The sequence below is a fragment of the Lolium perenne genome, chromosome 6, assembly GCF_019359855.2.
Source record: "Lolium perenne isolate Kyuss_39 chromosome 6, Kyuss_2.0, whole genome shotgun sequence".
Classification (NCBI taxonomy): Eukaryota; Viridiplantae; Streptophyta; class Magnoliopsida; order Poales; family Poaceae; genus Lolium; species Lolium perenne.
Window position 1 is genome coordinate 207,532,687 of NC_067249.2, and position 17,889 is coordinate 207,550,575.

At 45.4% G+C, this 17,889-nt stretch overlaps 1 protein-coding gene across 2 annotated transcripts; it reads left to right on the top strand.

The window, feature by feature from the left end:
• The first annotated feature begins 16,547 nt into the window (after nucleotides 1-16,547).
• LOC127309348 (basic blue protein) lies at nucleotides 16,548-17,568 on the top strand. Of its 2 annotated transcripts, XM_071821650.1 has the most exons (3): nucleotides 16,548-16,739; nucleotides 16,867-17,078; nucleotides 17,153-17,568. In XM_071821650.1, the coding sequence occupies exons 1-3, from the start codon at nucleotides 16,675-16,677 to the stop codon at nucleotides 17,350-17,352; spliced, it is 477 nt and encodes a 158-aa protein (XP_071677751.1). In that variant the 5' UTR covers nucleotides 16,548-16,674; the 3' UTR covers nucleotides 17,353-17,568. The 2 variants fall into 2 exon arrangements, with proteins under 2 accessions (XP_071677751.1, XP_051196190.1); XM_051340230.2 differs by having other exon boundaries at nucleotides 16,550-17,078.
• Nucleotides 17,569-17,889: the final 321 nt, after the last annotated feature.

Here is a 17,889-nt window from a genome sequence, read left to right on the forward strand (position 1 = left end):
CGTCCATCCCTTTATAATGGCAGCGTAAAATTTCCAAAACGACTGTAAGAATTATTTAGCACAATATCAATCTTGCTATGTAATCACACAAGTATATAAACCTCTTGTATCACATACACGTGCGAAGTTCAGAGGTCAACCATTTCTTTATAATGATTGAGCGAAATTATCCAAATTAACTGATGGTATGTTTTGTTGCTTTGATGCTTTTACTTATTTTGAGTGTGCAAATTTTTTGACCAAATCTTCAAAATGCTTTTTCTGCATCTCACGTAATTTGGGGCCTCGGTGTTCCCCTTAAGTGCAGTGAACATGTTCGTACAGTCAAATGTTGCTTTTTTAGTACTAGTAAGTGTGCACGTGCAACGCACGTCTCTTCTTGACAATGATGTGAACAAATCTTTTCTACAGATTTAACCAAGAAAATAAGTGCAAAATGTTATATAGCATTAACACATAGACACTGCGATTGTATGTATCTCGTAATCTGACCAATGGAGTTTTTTTTCCTGAAGCAACTTGGGAGAGAATGTAAAGTATTCATCATGTTATATGCATAAATAATGTTGGTGTATGTAGAATTAATAGACACATGCATATTTAGTCAATTGAAAAGACTTGCATGGACCTTAAATTTCATTTCCTTTCTACCATTCCAACTTTAGAACTCATCTTATGCAGGATCAAAAAAACATAAGATCATGTTTGTAGATGACCTCTAACAATCTTATTTACGCAAAGACTAATTAGAAAAACTTGTTGGCCTGATTCCCCAAGGAAGATGAGAAAATCATAAATTCCCATGGCTATTGCCCTAAACCTTCTGCCTTTCACTCATTAATATTACCAACTTCCAAGCCAAATGAAGAAGAATTACCTCATGAAAAGGGTGCCTTGTATAAGTATGCCTATCGCCAAATGAGATACATAATTGGAACAGAAGTAATATGGTGTGCTTTGTCCTTACGTTTATGTATGCCTATCTCCGCAAGGTCTGGTCCAGTATGTTTTACTGTGGGGTGCAGTCCAGAAAATTCAGATGCAACCGACGGTGGGGAACACGTTTCATTGGCGATGGAATGCAGCCAGAGTTTACTCTACCTCGTCCACCTACAAAATGCTATGCTTCTGCATTGTCAATTCGAGGGGCACTAACAATTGGTGCACCGATGAATTGCAATTATTTTCATTTGGTTGGCTATGCAGCATAGACCAACACTAGTGGAAAACAGGGCTTTCGTGGGAGCCTTTTGTCGCGGGCGCGCCTGCACCCGCGACAAATGGCCTGGCCACGTCGCCCCGAAACCATGTGGAGCGGGCAGGGCCTTTTGTCGCGCCCTTTTGTCGCGGGCCGTATTACGACCCGCGACAAAAGGGGTCTGAGGGCTGGCGCCTCCTGTCGGCACCCCTTTTATCGCGGGTCGTAATACGGCCCGCGACAAAAGGGCCATGCCTATATATAGACACGCAGCCAGCCCCCCACCTCATTTTTCCTTGGTGGTGAAGGTGGAGGTGTATGCTAGCTCATTTTTTCTACATGTGCACAAGAGGTGTTTGATGGAATGCTTGTGAGAGGGATGACACTTGATTTTATTTGATAAGATTTTTCCTCTTTTTGATCCTAAAAGGTTAGCAACTATTTTCTCGTATATATATACATAGTCCGTACAATACTAATTTTAGCAAGGTGATTGCATCTGATACATATATAATTGTACTTATGATGTAGATGAGTCATCCATGGATGTACGGTAACCGATGTGCCCCCGCTTTCAGAGAGGGCGTGAATTCTTTCCTGCTTGTGGTCAAGGCCAACAAGTCGAAGCAAGGTTTTATGTGCTGTCCATATCAAAAATGTAAGAACGAGAAGGATTACTCTTGCTCAAGAGACATTAAGAGCCACCTGCTTCGGTTTGGATTCATGTCCAGCTATAATGTTTGGACCAAGCACGGAGAAGAAGGGGTTATGATGGAAGACGGCGATGAAGAAGAAAATAATGATGAGAAGTACCGATCTATGTTCTCTGAATGCGATGATACCGCAATGGACGACAATGAAGAAGAAGGAGGTGAAGAACAGGCATCAGATGATCCTGTTGATGATGATCTTCGTCGGGCCATTTCTGATGCAAGAAGAGACTGTGGCACGGATAAGGAGGGGTTGCAGTTCGACAAGATGTTAGAGGACCACCACAAATTGTTGTACCCAAGTTGTGAAGATGGGCATAGAAAGCTGGGTAGCATATTGGAATTGCTGAAATGGAAGGTAGAGGTCGGTGTGACTGACTCGGGATTTGAGAAATTGATGATAATATTAAAGAAGCTGTTTCCAAGAAATAATGAATTGCCCGTCAGTACATATGAAGCAAAGAAGCTTGTCTGCCCTCTAGGATTAGATGTGCAGAAGATACATGCATGCATTAATGACTGTATCCTCTACCGCGGTGAGAAGTACGAGAATTTGAATAAATGTACGATATGTGGTGCATTGCGGTATAAGATCAGAAAAGATGACCCTGGTGATGTTGAGGGCGAGCCACCCAGGAAGAGGGTTCCTGCGAAGGTGATGTGGTATGCTCCAATAATACCACGGTTGAAACGTTTGTTCAGAAACAAAGAGCATGCCAAGTTGTTGCGATGGCACATGGAAGAACGTAAGAAAGACGCGATGTTGAGGCACCCCGCTGATGGTCGGCAGTGGAGAAACATCGGGAGAGAGTTCCCGGATTTTGCAGGTGAGGCAAGGAACTTATACTTTGGTCTAAGTACAGATGGCATGAATCCTTTTGGGGAGCAGAGCTGCAGTCACAGCACCTGGCCCGTGACTCTATGTATCTACAACCTTCCTCCTTGGTTGTGCATGAAGCGGAAGTTCATTATGATGCCAGTGCTTATCCAAGGCCCAAAGCAACCGGGCAACGACATTGATGTGTACCTAAGGTCATTAGTCGATGAACTTTTGGAGTTGTGGGCCAAACCAGGTGTACGTGTGTGGGATGAGCACACGGAGCAAGAATTTGACCTACGAGCGTTGCTATTCGTAACCATCAATGATTGGCCTGCTCTCAGTAACATTTCAGGACAGACGAACAAAGGATACAATGCATGCACACACTGTTTAGATGAGACTGAAAGTAAATATTTTGGAAAATGCAGAAAAGTTGTGTACCCGTTCAATCGTCGTTTCCTTCCGCGCAAGCATCCCTTAAGGAAAAAAGGCAAGCATTTCGATGGCGAGGCAGACCGCCGTCCGAAGCCTGTCCCCCGTAGTGGTGCTGATATATTTGACATGGTCAAGGATTTAAATGTTATCTTTGGAAATGGTCCAGGCAGTCGACCTGTTCCGAAAGATGATGACGGACACGCGTCCATGTGGAAGAAGAAAGTTACACCAGAAGCACGGGAGGACCAGGAACTTCATAAAGGACGAAACGGCAATCATCCAGGGCAGTTTGTAGGGCCTGCCAGCTACGCTCTTACCAAACAAGAGAAGGAGATCTTTTTTGAAGCCCTATTCAGTATCAAGGTTCCGTCTGGTTTCTCGTCGAATATAAAGGAGATAGTAAATATGAAGGAGAAAAAATTCCAGAACCTGAAGTCCCATGACTGTCACGTGCTTATGACACAATTGCTTCCGGTTGCATTGAGGGGACTTCTACCAGAAAATGTTCGACTAGCCATTGTGAAGATATGTGCATTCCTCAACGCAATTTCTCAGAAGGTAATGGATCCAGAAACTTTGTCAGGATTACAGGAAGATGTGGTCGAATGTCTTGTCAGCTTCGAGTTGTTGTTCCCACCATCCTTCTTCAATATTATGACGCACCTCCTCGTTCACCTAGTTGAAGAGATTAGAATTCTCGGTCCTGTATTTCTACACAATATGTTTCCCTTCGAGAGGTTCATGGGAGTCTTAAAGAAATATGTTCATAACCGAGCTAGGCCGGAAGGAAGTATCTCAAAGGGCTACGGAACTGAGGAGGTCATTGAGTTTTGTGTTGACTTTCTTCCTGACCTTAAGCCGATTGGTGTTCCCGAATCTCGGTATGAGGGGAGGCTGACTGGAAAAGGCACACTAGGAAGGAAAGCAACGGTGTGCAGGGACAAGATTTCTTTCAATCAAGCACACTACACAGTTCTATACAATTCCAGCTTGGTGGCTCCGTACATCGAGAAACTGTTGACGTCCAAAACCCACCGGCGAGTCGCGACGGGCAACACGTAGAGCCGGGAGGCTCCCAGAACTGCGGTTGGCCCTGGTCCCTCGAGCGACGGCCCGCAAAGCTCCGGCACGCACGTCCGATGCTGGTGCAAGGACGTGCCACCTGACCTATACCTGGTCAGGAAGGTGATGGATTGCTTCGCTTAGTTTCCTGCATGGCATACACGTAAACATTAAATACGAGCCTCGATCGGCTCTCAGGTTGTCCTGTGAATCGGCTCAAGGAGCCGATCCACCCATGATTCGTATGAAGTCTACGATAACATGGTGGTCCTGCTTGATCAATATTAAGTTAAAACGACCTACGACGATTTAGGGTTTTCACCGCATAATCGGAACATCCTACACGTGATTGAGCCTGGCAGCCACGCAAGATGATAATAAACCAGCCCTAGATAAGGCCTAAAAACCAACATGGAGTTGATTCCCGGAACATCTTCTCTAGGGTTAGCAAACTACACCCTACGTGCTACTAGATCCTTCAACCCGTTTGCAAGGCCTAACTATGTAGATATTAAACTAATCCTTGAAGAACAAGGAGCAATCATAACGGATCGGATCTACTAAACAAGGATCAAGCAAGGTGCTGCCCTTACACCTGAGATAGATGTAAAGGCAGCTAGATGTCTAAGGGTAGCATAGATAAAAGCATATATCACGGTAAAACAATGCTAACCCTAACACATCTACGATAACTACGTTGCTCGCCATCAACAAGGCTTCAGCACGAGCAACGCATGATCAACGAATAAACGTGATACTGCCTAGATCGCAAGATGCAATCTAGGCAGCATGATGCTTACCCGGAAGAAACCCTCGAAACAAGGGGTGGCGATGCGCCTATATTGGTTTGTTGTGAACGTGATCGTCCTCCTTTTTTCAATAACCCTAGATACATATTTATAGTCCGTAGACTTTCTAATCGTGGGAATAATCCCAACCGTGTACGAGCCAAATTCTACCTTTTAACCCTAACCGACACGTATCCTACTATATTTACAGATACACCGCAAACTAGCCCAAACTCCTTGTACAAGGCCGATTCATGTATATTTTCCGTGTATATTCTCCAAGCCCATCTTAATCACGGCCCACCTCTGATCCGGTTAAATCCTGGTGATAACACATGCCCCCCTGGTTTTGGTAATGATAATTCCAAAACCACTCTGCTTTTTCTTCGTCGGGTCATGTCGTGGCAGAGCAGAACTGTCGCAGTATCCTTCATCATGATGCCTTGCCTTCTCAACTTCTCCGCGTGATCTGGCAGTTTTTCTTTTTCTTTTGGCACCACTTCCTCGGAAACTGCTGTGGCATTAAACCTCCACTATATCCCCTTTTATTTAACCGCTCCGAACAGTTCGCCACTTCATCCCCTTGCTCTGTTCTAGCCATCGGCACCAAGAAACCCCCATCTCCTGTAGCAATGTCTTCCTCCTCTTTCTCCTCCGCCTCGTTGAATCTTTCTTCCCAATCCTTCTCTTCCTCATCCTCCTCCTCCCGCGAACCCACGCCGGAGTGGGATTCGATGGTGGCGCACAACGAACGCGCCCCAGAGGAGTGGGACCAGGAGGACCACGCCTCCTCCGTCTGGTCAGAGGACGACAAATCCTTGACCAGCGGAGATGATGACCTCCAGTTCCTCGCCGATGGGGAACTGGAGGCGGAGAGCGAGGACGACTCGTTCTCCTGGGACGACTACACTTCCTCCGACGAGGAGGAAGAAGAAGATGACGACGACTCCCTCGAGGACTACCCGCCGGCGAAGCGCTTCCGCGCCGGATCGGATGATGACGACGACGACGACGACGAGGAGGAGGCTCCCATTGAGGGATATGGGAGCAGCGACGAGGAGCCCGCCGGCAGCAGCACCGACGAGAGCTCCGATGGCGACGACGAGGATAGCGACGGCCCATAGGGTAGCACCTACTAGTATAGGTCTAGTAGTAGTAGCAGATTGGTCAATAGACCTTTCTTTTGTTCTTCCTCCCTTGAGCAATCGGCTCTTTCTTTGTAATAAATCCCCTTTATTAATGAAGAAAATATTCCTCTATTGATTTTACTTTCTCATCAGATTTGCCGATTGCCAAACGAAGTCAACGCGCAAAGAGCCGATGGCAGGGCATCGGCTTTTACCATAAAACGCGATTTAAGGCCAAATCAGTTGCCTATTCACACGGTTAAACAGGTCCAATCCGTGTCCACGCCATCCTCCAATCTCAAACGCACAGATTCAACTCCTCAGCAAATCCAATGGGAGAATCATCCCAAATGCCACGGTCTCTGGCCTGAAACTGATCTGTTAACCTGCTCAATTGAGCTTGTTCCTCTAGAGTCGATGGCTATGCATCGGCTTTTTTATTATTATTCTGGAGTCGATGTCCGTGCATCGGCTGTACTGGTATCCATATTTCTAAAGTCGATGTCTGCGCATCGGCTGTGATTTGCATATAAATTTTTTTACTGGCCGATTTTATGCATCGGCCCCCATGTTTCACTGTCCATCATCCCACATGCTCGGGAAATATTTCTTGAGGTGTTGACCATTGACGGCTACTGGGAATTTAACACCGTTCAGCTGCTCGAGCATGTATGCATTGCCCTTCAAAACCTGAACGACTTTGTACGGACCGTGCTAATTAGGAGACCATTTACCATATGCTTTATCCTTAGTTCCTAACGGCAACACGGCTTCCCATACTAGATCACCAACCTGAAACTCCTTTGGTCTCACCTTCTTATTGTATGCGCGAGCTACCTTGGCTTTGTTCTCTTTAATCTTCTCCAACGACCAAAGTCTGAGTTCCGTTGCATCCTCAATAGTATCACTCATCAGGGCTGCATATTCTTCAGTGGTTAGATCATTCTGAAACGTGACACGTCTCGATCCAGCCGTAATTTCCCAAGGCAATACGGCTTCCTGCCCATAGACCAGCTGATATGACGAAGTCTTTATAGCTCCATGGCATGACATGCGATAGGCCCACAAAGCTTCCGACAACACCTCATGCCAACCCCTAGGGTTCTCGTCAATTTTCCTCTTAATCAACTTGATAAGGCTCTGGTTGGACGCTTCAGCTTGCCCGTTGGCTTGAGCATAGTATGGAGATGATCGGATCAGCTTAATTCCCATATCGTCGCAGAATTTTCTGAATTCTTTAGAAGTGAAGACCGAACCTCCATCGGTCGTGATGGTTTGGGGAATCCCGAACCTATGAATGATGTGTTCTTTCACAAATTTGATAACATCTTCCGATTTTACTTTCTTCATAGGGACGGCCTCCACCCATTTAGTGAAGTAATCGGTAATGGCCAAAATCCACTCGTGGCCTTTGCTCGATGCAGGATGGATTTTACCGATCATATCCATGCCCCAACCTCGAAATGGCCAAGGCTTGATGATGGGATTCATTGCTGATGCAGGTACCATCTGAATCTTCCTGAACATCTGACACGCTTGGCATCCTTTGTAATAATTGAAGCAGTCCTCAAGCATGGTAGGCCAGTAAAACCCTGATCGCCTGATCAGCCACTTCATCTTGTGAGCCGATTGGTGAGTTCCACAGGTGCCTTCATGTACCTCGTGTAAGAGCCGATTAGACTCGGTTGGTCCCAGGCACTTGAGCAGTAATCCTTCCAACGTCCTGTAGAACATGTCATCTCCTATAAGGACATATTTCATGGCCTTGTACCTTATCCGTTTAGGTGCCCCCCGAGCCGGATCCTTCAAGTAATTGAAGATATCGGCTCTCCAGTCATCCTGTTCCAGGAACTGCACCTGAACTTCCGACCCGTCTGGCACGTCCTTGTAGCCTGACGCCATCTGTGCGAGATCGTTGGCCTCGGTATTTTGAGATCTTGGGACCCAATTGAAGTTGATGTACCGAAATTGTGCCATCAGCTCGCGGCATTCCATCCATAATGGGAAGAGTGACTCACTCTCGCACTTGTATTCATCCGTGAGCTGGGAGATCACCAACTTCGAGTCTCCAAAGAGTTCCACCGCTTCTGCCCCGGCTTCCAAAAGCAACTCCATTCCCTTGCGTATTGCCTCATACTCAGCGACATTGTTGGTGCAAGGGGTAGATAGCCTGATGGAGAAGGAATATGTTTCCCCCCGAGGCGACACGAGCAGAATGCCGATGCCACAACCATTGTCACAAGCCGATCCATCGAAGAATATAGCCCATGCACGTACAGATAGTGCTGCTATATTAGTATTGATCCGTTCAGCTATAAGATCGGCCAACGCTTGTCCCTTGTCTGCCTTCGCAGGCTGATACCGGAGATCAAATTCTGATAACGCAAACATCCACTTACCGAGTCGGCCTTTCAAAACAGGAGCCGACAGCATGTGCTTGACAACGTCTGACTTGCATATGATGATAATTTCTGCCGTAAAAAAGATGTGACGAAGCTTGGTGCAGGTGAAGAATAGGCAGAGGCATAACTTCTCGATCTCAGGATACCTTGTCTCTGCATCCAGCATCCTTCTGCTGAGGTAGAATGCGACCCTTTCTACACCCTCATAGAGTTGCACCACTACTGAAGCAATGGACGTGTCAGCTACTGATAAGTAGATATAGAACGGTCTGTCTTGCTGAGGTGGAACTAACACAGGCGGCGTCATGAGGTACTGTTTAATTTCGTCAAACGCTCGCTGCTGCTCTGCCCCCCAGTGAAACTCGTCATCAGATTTAATCTTCACTAATGCCATAAACGGCTCAATTCGCCCTGACAGATTAGAGATGAACCGTCGGACGAAGTTGATCTTGCCGATAAGACATTGGAGTTCCTTCTTCGTGGTTGGTGGCTGCATGGTACGTACTGCCTCCTGACTTTTCAGGCCGATCTCAATTTCACGTTCATGAACCAAAAAACCTAGGAACTGACCGGCCGTCACACCAAAGGCGCACTTCTTTGGATTCATTCTCAGTCCGAATTTTCTAGTTCGGTCTAGGATGCGTCTCAAGTCATCCAAGTGTCCTTCTATGGAGACAGACTTGACCACCACGTCATCGATGTAAATTTCCACCAACTTGCCGATCAGATCATGAAAAATGTAATTCATGGCTCTTTGGTATGTTGCACCGGCATTCTTCAGGCCAAAAGTCATGACCACATATTCAAACAAGCCTACTGCTCCTGGTACTCTGAATGCAGTCTTGTGTATATCTTCTGGAGCCATGAAAATTTGGTTGTAGCCGGCATTGCCATCCATGAAACTTAACACCTTGTGGCCGGCAGCTGCATTGATCAATGTTTCTGCCACAGGCATTGGATATTCATGCTTTGGAGTGGCTCTGTTGAGATCTCGGAAATCTATGGCAACACGCCATCGGCCGTCCTTTTTCTCGTATGTGCACGAGCATCGAAATCCATTCAGCATACCTGCATGGCCTGATGAACCCGGCGGCCAACATTTTCTCGATCTCTTTCTTGACTTCTTCGAGAATTTCGGCCTTCATCTGACGTGCTCGTTGTTGGAACGGCCGAAATCCTTTCTTGAGAGGGAGCCGATGCTCAATGATGCTCCTATCTAACCCAGGCATCTCTGTGTAATCCCATGCAAAGCAATCTGGGTATTCTTTTAACAGAGCTATCATCTGGCTCCTGAGATGTGGATCTAACTTTTTGCTGACAAAAGTTGGTCGTGGCTTATCCCCAGGACCAATATCAACCTCTTCTAGCTCATCAGCCGATGTAAACCCATTCCCTAGCTTTCCGTCTCCTGTTAGATCGATGCTCAACACAGGCAAAACGTATGACGAGGATAATATGGGCCGATTGCTGGAATCGGCCCCCATTTTGATTGCATTGTTCAATGAGGGTTTACATCTTGTTCGTGTGTTACTACGACTACGTGACATGCTTGAGGCAAGATCATCACTTTTTATTTTTTGGGGCCGATCGCAGGGATCGGCCTTGCCACGTACGTCCATAGCCTTTGCTTTTGTTATACGGTCAGGCCGGTGGATAAGACCAACCTCACCCCGTTTTTTGTCACGTCGATGCGCTCACAGTCGTCCAAAGTGACTCCGGAGAGTGGCTCTTGGCCTGCCGCCTCCCAAACGTTCATGCCAGCCGTTGAGATCTCGGCCGAGTCATCTGCATGGACGATTTCTACTTCATCTCCATCCCACTGTATTAAGCATTGGTGCATTGTGGATGGAATGCAGCAGTTGGCGTGAATCCAATCTCTCCCTAGCAGGACAACGTAGGTGCTCTTGCTATCGACGATGAAGAATGTCGTAGGGATGGTCTTCCTTCCTACGGTCAGATCCACGTTCAGAACACCTTGTGCTTCTGATGCTTGGCCATTGAAATCGCTCAATGTGACGTTGGTCTTGATCAGATCCGAGCTAGAGCGTCCCAGACGACGTAGCATGGAGTATGGCATGATGTTGACTGCCGCTCCGGTATCAACCAGCATCTTGTTGACAGGCTGCCCATTGATATAACCTCGTAAGTACAGGGCCTTCAGGTGTCTGTAGCTTCTTTCTCGTGGCTTCTCGAAGATAACTGGCCATGGGCCGCAGTCAAGTTGTGCCACAGGTGCCTCCTCTGTTCCAGGAGCACAAAACTCCACCGGAAGGATGAACACCATGTTTGTGCCAGCCGATGTCTCATCATCGGCTTTCTTTTGTTTGGGGCGCCACTCTTTCTTCTGTGGTCGACCCTCTTCGTCCAGAGTTCGCTGAATTTTCGCGGCTAGATCAGGCCGCGCTTTGCTCAACGTGTGCAGGTATAACCTTTCGGCTTCCTCCAAGCAGCGTAGTCGCTGAACTCAATGCTCCTTATCAAGGAAGGAGTTTTTCCCTCCCCTTTCGTTTGCGATGTATTGAGCTCTTGTAAAGCTTTCCTTCCTTCAATATAAGAATGGTACGCGACTTTCTCACTCTCGAAGAAAAGTATGGAGCAGAAAACTTCTTGGCTCCTCCAGCTTATCGGAATATCATCAATAATCTAACCGAGTGGAGCTTCGTATCATGTCAGTACTACTTCTAGACTTTTGGCCATCCTTTGACTCCATTAGTACATTCACTTTCTGCATACAAAGAGAAGAGGATTTAACCAATCAATATAGCAAACTGAGGACTGTGACTTGTAAAAAGGAGTACAATGATTGTTCCATTCAATACACCCTTGTTCGTATAAATGCAGCCTCTTAAATATTTTTTAATCCACAACAAAATCTTTATTACAAACCTCGCAAAGTTATCCATCATAGTTTGATCATTAAAGCATCGAATCCCAAAATTAAACTATAACTCTGTTAGACACATACTAAAAAAGCAGCATTTGACTTTACGAACATGTTCACTGCACTTAAGGGGAACACCGAGGCCCCAAATTACGTGAGATGCAGAAAAAGCATTTTGAAGATTTGGTCAAAATATTTGCACACTCAAAATAAGTAAAAGCATCAAAGCAACAAAACATACCATCAGTTAATTTGGATAATTTTGCTCAATCATTATAAAGAAATGGTTGACCTCTGAACTTCTCACGTGTATGTGATACAAGAGGTTTATATACTTGTGTGATTACATAGCAAGATTGATATTGGGCTAAATAATTCTTACAGTCATTTTGGAAATTTTACGCTGCCATTATAAAGGGATGGACGTGTCCTCTAAACCTTTTAAGGTGTTTGTGATACAGCAGGTTTCCTTATATACTTGGTGAGATTACATTTCAAGATTTATGTTGTGGTAAATAATTCTTAAAACTGGTTGACAGAATAGCCAAGTTAGCCATGTTACTGACTTTGCAGATTCTGAAAGTTGTGAAGCCAAAAGGACTTCAGGAGTCTCCAAAATATAAAATAAAAAGCCTGACCAGTCTATAGCAACTAAATAAAACTGAGATGACATATCGTTAATTCCAAAATTGTTTTATTGTGTCCACTAATATAGGAAAGCCAGCAAAATGAACAATATTTGACATAAAGTTGAATAACAGGAGAACATGGAACAAGATTTAATCGGGTCATAATTTTTTTTCGAAATGGGGGCTGACCCCGGCCTCTGCATCAATCGATGCACGCAGCCCTCTTTTATTACCCAGATAACATAATCCTTAGTTTTACAATTCACGAATCACAAAGCGTGTACACAAAAACTAGCCAATGGAAAATAAGAGAGACTCGCTTATACATCTGAAAGTCGTTTAACAGGACGCCAGCCATCCTGGTTGTATATAGCCCGTGCCACCGCATCCAGCCGGCGGCATCCAGCATGCATAGGCTCGCGTTGCGTCTCCGGCAGTAAAAGCGACCATTCGTGGATCCAGTGTGAGACCATACGGGTAACCTGTAAAAAATTTGAGTTCGTACTCTTGTTAAAGACAATATCATTGCGGCAGTTCCATATAGCCCACATGAGCGCGCAAAACCCAATTCTAATTCTGAACTTGGACACTTTGTCAACTCCGTTTAACCAATTTCCAAACATATTTGTAACATTTGTTGGAGGAACAATATTGAAAGTAAACTGAATAACTCTCCAAATAAGTTTAGCGAAGGGACAATCAAAGAACAGATGATTGATTGATTCCGATGAATCACAGAACGCACATTTCATGCAACCATTCCAATTTCAAGCAGCTAAATTATCTTTAGTGAGTATAACTTTTCTATGAAGAAACCACATAAAAATCTTGACTTTCAGTGGTATCTTAAGTTTCCAAATATATTTACGAAGATAGATCGTACGACCGTTCATATAATCTTCATACATGGACTTTACCGTGAAAGATCCAGATGTTGTTAACTTCCATACAAAAATATCCTTCTCCTCTGACAAGGTTACAAGAATAAGGCGTTGGACCAACGCAATCCAAGCATCCCACTTGTTTCCTGTCAAAGTCCTTCTAAACTCTATATTCAGAGGTGTATTTGAAAGAACACCGGCGACTAAAACATTTTTTCGTCGGACGATATTATATAACGAAGGATATTGGGACGCTAAAGGAGCATCGCCCAGCCAAATGTCTTCCCAAAAGCGTACTTGCTGGCCATTCCCAATTGTGAACGAACCTCGTGAGAAGAAATCGTCTTTCACTCCCATGAGTCCTTTCCAAAAGGGAGAGTCGGTTGGTTTCGTAGTCACTTGTGACAAAGTCGTGTTCTTGAGGTATTTATTGTGTAAAAGTTCTTGCCAAACTCCTTCTTCATTAAGAAGTTTATATAACCATTTACTTAACAAACATCTGTTTTTCAGTTCCAAAACCTCCACCCCCAACCCCCCTTGCTCCTTGGGTCTACAAATAATGTTCCATTTAGTCAATCTGTACTTTCGTTTTAGCTCATCGTTCTGCCAAAAAAAACGAGATCGATAAAAGTCTAATCTTTTCTTAACCCCTTTGGGTATTTCAAAAAAAGATAGCATGAACATCGGTAGACTTGTCAGCACTGAATTTATCAAGACCAGCCTATCTCCGTATGAAAGAAGCTTGCCTTGCCAGCATCCCAATCGGGTCATAATGCAAGTTGCATCGATGCATAGTGGCACTTGGAGATTAATTTAGTTTTACTAATTCAGTAAAGTGTTTGCTATAATCAATGGCCACATTTCCTCTCTGGAAATACACGGTGCCCCTGTGGAGCCTGTAGGACAATAGCATCTGCGTGTCAGCATGAAAGGCTGTCCCTACAGGTTGGTCTGCTTCAAATGCAATTGAAATTGCTGAGAGGGTTGTGCGGGGGAAAAAACTACCAGACACTTGGTTGATCTTGAATATTCGATTAATTTATCAACAAGGCATACCAGATCGTGTACACCAACAGGCCGCGGTATACCGAAGTGTGTAGACCAACGGATTGCGATGGATTTCGCGTCCTCCTGTGGAGAATCAGCGGAGGTCGCTGGTGGTGCTGAGTCCAGGGGAGGGTCAGGGCGGCTCCCCAATGGTGGTGCGTGGCTGGCCGGGGCGCAGACGGCGGGCGTCCTGGCGAGGGTGAGAGCAGTTCGCCGGGAGCGACGGTTGAGCCGCCGAGTGTTAGATTGTGGAGGACTTCTTTTTTACCTGAGATCGTGGAGGATTTTTTCGGGCGTGCAATAGCTATGGTTACGGGAAGGGATTAGCTGAGAGATTAGCGGTGCGTTGAGGTGCTCGTCATTGGAGCGTGCTCGTTCATTGGATCCACAACAATTCGCGGCTGAGGTTAAATGTTCCTGCCAAGTAATCTTGTTTTTATAAGTAAGTAGAGATGTGTCTAACAGAGTTATAGTTTAATTTTGGGATTCGATGCTTTAATGATCAAACTATGATGGATAACTTTGCGAGGTTTGTAATAAAGATTTTGTTGTGGATAAAAAAATATTTAAGAGGCTGCATTTATACGAACAAGGGTGTATTGAATGGAACAATCACTGTACTCCTTTTTACAAGTCACAGTCCTCAGTTTGCTATATTGATTGGTTAAATCCTCTTCTCTTTGTATGCAGAAAGTGAATGTACTAATGGAGTCAAAGGATGGCCAAAAGTCTAGAAGTAGTACTGACATGATACGAAGCTCCACTCGGTTAGATTATTGATGATATTCCGATAAGCTGGAGGAGCCAAGAAGTTTTCTGCTCCATACTTTTCTTCGAGAGTGAGAAAGTCGCGTACCATTCTTATATTGAAGGAAGGAAAGCTTTACAAGAGCTCAATACATCGCAAACGAAAGGGGAGGGAAAAACTCCTTCCTTGAGAAGGAGCATTGAGTTAATATATGAGCAGTCATTTCATCCTCCTGCAAGCTAAAAGAACAGGTTGCACATTGGTCTATGCTGCAGAGCCAACCAAATGAAAATAATTGCAATTCATCGGTGCACCAATTGTTAGTGCCCCTCGAATTGACAACGCAGAAGCATAGCATTTTGTAGGTGGACGAGGTAGAGTAAACTCTGGCTGCATTCCATCGCCAATGAAACGTGTTCCCCACCCTCGGTTGCATCTGAATTTTCTGGACTGCACCCCACAGTAAAACATACTGGACCAGACCTTGCGGAGATAGGCATACATAAACGTAAGGACAAAGCACACCATATTACTTCTGTTCCAATTATGTATCTCATTTGGCGATAGGCATGCTTATACAAGGCACCCTTTTCATGAGGTAATTCTTCTTCATTTGGCTTGGAAGTTGGTAATATTAATGAGTGAAAGGCAGAAGGTTTAGGGCAATAGCCATGGCAATTTATGATTTTCTCATCTTCCTTGGGGAATCAGGCCAACAAGTTTTTCTAATTAGTCTTTGCGTAAATAAGATTGTTAGAGGTCATCTACAAACATGATCTTATGTTTTTTTGATCCTGCATAAGATGAGTTCTAAAGTTGGAATGGTAGAAAGGAAATGAAATTTAAGGTCCATGCAAGTCTTTTCAATTGACTAAATATGCATGTGTCTATTAATTCTACATACACCAACATTATTTATGCATATACCATGATGAATACTTTACATTCTCTCCCAAGTTGCTTCAGGCAAAAAAACTCCATTGGTCAGATTACGAGATACATACAATCGCAGTGTCTATGTGTTAATGCTATATAACATTTTGCACTTATTTTCTTGGTTAAATCTGTAGAAAAGATTTGTTCACATCATTGTCAAGAAGAGACAGTGCGTTGCACGTGCACACTTACTAGTTTAAACCCAAAACGGCCTGGCATATTAAACACTGGAGAGGGCATCTGCAAAATTCAGCAGATCTGGAGATATTGTCGTTTTAAAGTAAATCAGAACATTTTGCCTGAAGAAATGTAATCAGAACACAAAAGCTTTAATTACTGACACTGTGTAAGAAATAATAATACTTCGCGTCCACGACAAGTCTACTGAAAAGATAAACTCCGACACAAGACCGATCCAACGGCAAAGCAATAGAACTTCAGTCTGCTGCCATCTCTGCTCCCTCACAAAGCTGCACGCCTGCACCTGCACTAGCTAAAGAAACTTTTCCTTTATTTCCATGAAGAGATCAGTCTAGCTTCTCAACGAAATAGACATATAAATGCTCTAGCCTAACACGCTACTCTAGCATGATAATGGATTCAGTGATACTTAATTTGCTTCAGAATAAGAATGGAACGATCTAAACCTAGCACACTTTTCGCATCCATTTAATTTCTGCATATGTTGATGATTGTACCCCAGACTGAGAATGAGTAAACTTTACATCTCCGCGAGGTAAATAAAAAGCTTAATCTGCGCACAAGAATCCTCCAGTAAAGTCTTCGGTGGCCTCAAGTATATGTCGGCACTGCTTACCTTTTTCTTTGAGTTGCAGATTTACATGTACCGACGAGCAATCCTGGGTACAAGCACGAGACTGTATTTCAGTATTTTACTCCTGGGAGAGCTCATCCTTTTTGTTCTGTTGCGTTTCCCCGCTCCCCGCCACCGGCTAGCTCTGAACGTCTGATTACTTAGCTCGGTGCTCAAAGCAGGACACAACTTGACAATGCCGGAGCGCCGGCCGCCCGGATTCACGGCCACCAACTCCACTCCACTGGCGCTCGCTCCTAAGTACGACTGTTAATCCTTCATTTCTGCGTTCCTATCCGCCCGCGGCAGAACGCGCTATAAAAGGCCACGCTCCATCAATCTTCTCTGCAAGCTCAAGTCCCACTGTCACCGTCGTCGTTGTAGCTAGCGGTGCGAGCGCGATGGCTCTGGGAAGAGGCAGTGCGAGCAATGGCGCCGTCGTTCTCGGCGCGGCGGTGCTGTTGATCGGCTTTCTTGTGATGAGCGGCGGCCCGCCGCTCGCCGAAGCAGCGAAATACACGGTCGGCGACTACGGGGGTTGGAAGTTCAACGTCGCCGGGTGGACCAAAGGCAAGACGTTCCGCGCTGGCGACGTGCTCGGTGAGTTAAATCCGGTGAGTCCTGATAAGATCGATGCAGCGAAGTGTCTGATGCGCCTGCTGTTCATTCTGCAGAGTTCAAGTATAACGGCGCGGTGCACGACGTGGCGGCGGTGGACGCGGCGGCGTACCGGAGCTGCTTGCTGCCCAAGGGCAAGAAGGCGCTGCGCAGCGGGCACGACAAGGTGAAGCTCGTCAAGGGCACGCACTACTTCATCTGCACCGTGCGCGGCCACTGCCAGGCCAACATGAAGATCGCCGTCAATGTCATCTAGCTTGTCGATCAAAACCTTCCGAGTCAAAGCATGTCGCTTAATGTGTACTACATCAATGTTTAGTTTGCGTCTTTCATTTAGTGGCGTGCGTTTTGGTTTCCTGAGTTTTTTTTTTCAACATGGGGTATTCTCGAGCTTCTGCATCATGATGATGCACACGACCATTCATTAAAAGAAGGTTCAAAATGGGAGTGGAGTTTTGGCTCCCGGGTCCAACTGCACCTGTTATCTAGACCCTTGTATAGAGCTTGAAGATTGATACTTGGGCATTAATAAATGAGCAAGTGCACGCTAGTAAAGGGGGAATACATGGTGATTCTCGTGTACAGTATCACAGCAGGCCCACAACAATAACGCACACGCGATGGAGGGGAACCGTGCTTGGAGACGGAGGAGTTTCGATGACCATCTGTACCCGCGGTACAACTTATGCACGTAGTCCAGGTTTGTGTGTTAGAGCATCCTCACTCGTCTCTCCGACGAGGCCCCCGAGCGACGTTTTTCCCATCCGGACGGCGTAATTCGGACCAGTCGCGT

Coding starts and splice junctions, on each gene's coding strand:
- LOC127309348 (XM_071821650.1), top strand. CDS start 16,675: ATGCCGGAGCGCCGGCCGCCCGGATTCACGGCCACCAACTCCACTCCA. Junction 16,740..16,866: donor CCACTGGCGCTCGCTCCTAA/GTACGACTGTTA, acceptor CGTTGTAGCTAG/CGGTGCGAGCGCGATGGCTC. Junction 17,079..17,152: donor CCGCGCTGGCGACGTGCTCG/GTGAGTTAAATC, acceptor TTCATTCTGCAG/AGTTCAAGTATAACGGCGCG.